Source organism: Myodes glareolus, chromosome 7 (genome assembly GCF_982192425.1).
Source record: "Myodes glareolus chromosome 7, mMyoGla1.1, whole genome shotgun sequence".
Lineage (NCBI taxonomy): Eukaryota > Metazoa > Chordata > Mammalia > Rodentia > Cricetidae > Myodes > Myodes glareolus.
In genome coordinates, this window is record NC_142032.1 from 42091514 (window position 1) to 42095228 (window position 3715).

At 42.2% G+C, this 3715-nt stretch overlaps 1 protein-coding gene across 1 annotated transcript; it reads left to right on the top strand.

Moving 5' to 3' along the window:
- The first annotated feature begins 952 nt into the window (after positions 1-952).
- LOC146893603 (ubiquitin-conjugating enzyme E2 variant 1) lies at positions 953-2569 on the top strand. The gene has a single exon (XM_087908039.1). It carries the CDS (start codon positions 984-986, stop codon positions 1425-1427), a length of 444 nt encoding a protein of 147 aa, XP_087764165.1. The 5' UTR covers positions 953-983; the 3' UTR covers positions 1428-2569.
- Positions 2570-3715: the final 1146 nt, after the last annotated feature.

Genomic DNA, 3715 nt, shown 5'->3' on the forward strand with positions numbered 1-3715 from the left:
TTACCAAGCCTGACTATTAGTAACTTCTTTGTGTGGCATTTTCTGGACTGTGAGAATATTGTTTTATTTTCTAAAGCTATTTGGTTCTTTTCTTTTTCATCCTCAATGATGTGAATAACTTAGGAAGCACAGATCATTTTTCTGAGTGGAAAGTTAACCAGCCAATAGGTAATATTTTTAGAACATTCGGATTGGTTAATTGATATTCACCTAAATATTTACTATTCTCTGTTTTAAGCATTTTAAACCTTGTTCAGCTAAATTGTTTACCATATGAGATACTCAAAGGTATTTCCAGTTGTATTAAATGGCTATATGAAAAAACAGGAGAGATGTACACAAATCATATGCATACAGATTGTGATATCTACTTGTTCGGATCGTGTAGGGGCACATAGAAAGCTTTAAATTGTTTTATTGCAATACATAATCAACGCTACAGGGAACACACAAGACTGATGCCCTAATTTGCTTTCTCTTGTTTTATTAAACACCATGACAAAAATCAACTTGAGAAGGAAAGGGTTTTTTTTTTTTTACATGCTACAATTTATCGTCGAGGGTAGTCAGGATAAGATTTGAAGCAGGGCAGGAAGGTGGAGGCAGAAACTGAAGCAGAGACCATAGAGGAATGCTTGTTCTTAAAACTTGTTCAGCCTTCTTCTTTATATACACCGAGTCCACCTGTCCAAGGATAACAACACTCACAGGGAACACAGATCTCCCTCAACAATCATTTATTCAAGCAAATGCCTCAAAGGCTTGCACAGAGGCCAATTTTGTAGAGGTATTTTTCCGCTATAGTTTCTTCTTTCTAGATGACCCAGGCTGTGTCAAGCTAACAAAAATAATTAACACGAACAATTCATATCACAAATGCTTCTTTCTTTTTCTTATCTTATTGAGTCCTAGAAATATTGATCTTGCATAAGATTTATCAATCGAGGAAGAAGGGGCTGGCCTTCGAGCGACAGTGACGCAAGATGGCAGCCACCACAGGCTCGGGAGTAAAAGTCCCTCGAAATTTCCGACTGTTGGAAGAGCTGGAAGAAGGCCAAAAAGGAGTAGGCGACGACACAGTTAGCTGGGGTCTAGAGGACGACGAAGACATGACACTTACAAGATGGACAGGGATGATAATTGGGCCTCCAAGAACAATTTATGAAAACCGAATATACAACCTTAAAATAGAATGCGGGCCTAAATACCCAGAAGCACCCCCTTCGGTAAGATTTGTAACAAAAGTCAATATGAGCGGCGTGAGCAGTTCAAATGGCGTGGTGGACCCAAGGGCCACAGCAGTGCTGGCAAAGTGGCAGAATTCCCACAGCATCCAAGTCATCCTGCAGGAGCTTCGACGCTTGATGATGTCAAAAGAGAACATGAAGCTGCCACAGCCGCCAGAAGAACACTGTTACAGCAATTAGTCACCAAGGCCCAGGCCTCCCCTCCCCAGTCCAACCTAAGTCTTCATTTTCCACAGTAGTGAATTTTCTAGATTCATCTTGTAGACCTCAAAGTCCTGGAGAGGAAGCTCCACTGAGACTTCATCCAGAGACACTGTTCTGATACTAATTTCTGTCCATTTGAAATACCTGAGTTGTGCTGTGTTACATCTTCTGTCGAGTGTAACCGCTGGCTGCCTAGTTGAACTTCTGGGATCAAGAAGGTGTGTTGAAATCAGTTTCCTTTGGGAGTGGTGGGCACAGCTAACGCAACTGTGAACAGACACGTCACACAATCACCTGCTGCTGACACATGGCCTGGGTCTGCCTTTGCCCGCCCCACCCTGCTGCCACAGCTGTGTGGTGGCTCTTAGACTAGATGGGAAGGCTTCAGGTAGCAGCCATGGGACTACTGCTGGGCTTGGGGTACTTTGGCTGTACCCCTGCTTCCTTAAGTCTTAAGTGATGCCCCGTCCAAGCCATCGTCTCCTCCCCACCCTGTTTCTCCACTCCCGCCCTTGGCCAAAGCTTAGATTGTAACCCTCCCCTACCTCTGAAATTGGCCGTGGGTGAGGAATTCAGGGCTTCCCGTCTCCCCACCTTTATCAAGGGGTGCTGCTTTCCCCCTCCTCCTCAACTCCCTTGTTGCCCATCACCACCCAGCACTTGCTGTGGCCAGAAGCCATCAGATGAGGTTGGAAGAGCCTGGCCTCCCTCACTTAGCTCTGGACCACACATTCACTTGCCACCAGCCTGGGAAGGGAGTACTGGGTCTTCAGCCTTGCTGCCACCATCAGCCGATGCACTTTGAGCTCAGGTCTCGAGGTGAACAGAGCAGTCACAAGGCAACAAACCTGCCAGCGCTCAGGGTCCTTGGTGATTCCGCCTAGAGAAAGGCCATGCAGAGAGTCCTAAGCACACGGGGTTCTGTGTCGGTTCCTTTTCTCATAATTGCTTTGCTTTTACAAACTGAAGAGGTTTGGACAGGGCTCCCTGGCCACCCATCAGGTCTGATGTGGAGCCTGACAGCTGGAACAGAGGCCCTGACCCTGTGGACTCAGGTTTCAGTGTTGCTGCTCCTCAGACCCTTGGCAGGGACCTGGAGGAGCTCTGTGTCACGAGTTTTCAATGGGCCTGGCCTCCTGGCTCGTAGACATGTTCCCCACTCTGTTCAGGACCACTAAATGTTGAAATATGGATGCATACCGAAATAAAGGCAATTTGTTGTGTTGCAAGGGTTTTTTGGGGTTTGGGTTTTTTGTGTGTGGGGGTGAGCATATATATATATATATATATATATATATATATATATATATATATATACATATATATATGTATGTGAACCCACCTGTTAAAGCAGCAACTATCAGGTCTGAAGTGTGGTTCATGTGGCCATTGATCTTTCTGGGCAAATTGTAGCTGTCCGGGCTAGGCATCCTGTAAGTCAAGTTTAACAGTGTTCCATAAGCAGTGTGCTGTCGGTCATTGCCTGATTTTACTATAATAATAAGTGTGCATTGAGACAAAAAAAAAAGATTTATCAATCGACTGTGCCTTTGTTTGATGATAAATGTTTTGGTGGGCATTTTTTCTTAGTATAGATTGCTCTTAGTATATGTTAGCTATGATTTTAACATGCATTAGTGGTCCCTGTAATAGATGCGTATAACAGGCTTTTACTGTAACAAATCTCTGTTTAAAAGGCATTTGTTACTTATGATAAAGTATTTCCTATTCTTCCTACTGTCATTTGTTATTATGTGATTAATATGGTATGAAAGAAGAAATTTAAGCATGTATACACATAAGAATTAAATTTAATATATTATCTATACATAAATTATACATAGCTATTTTAGTAGTTTTCTATTATAAGAAGTATTAACAACTATTTAAAAAATTACAGAGTAAATTTTCAGCAAAACATGATGTACTCATATTCATTTATCATTACTAATCTATAATACTGAAGGAAACATGGATTGTTAAAGAATACCTTATACATTTCACATGTGTGCACTTTTCTCTGGATGGAAACTCAGACATCCAGAAGCAAATGGTCAGTATAGTTGTAGACTTGGAAGATCACCCATTTATCACTTTAAGTCTTTCTTATATTTAATTAATTTATTTTACATTCTATCTGTGGTTCTCCTCCTTCCTCTCCTTCTATTCCTTCTCCTCCCAATTCACTACTCCCCAGTTTCTGTTCAGAAAGGGGCAGTCCTCCCGTGGGTATCAAAAAAACATAGCATACCAAGTTGCAATAA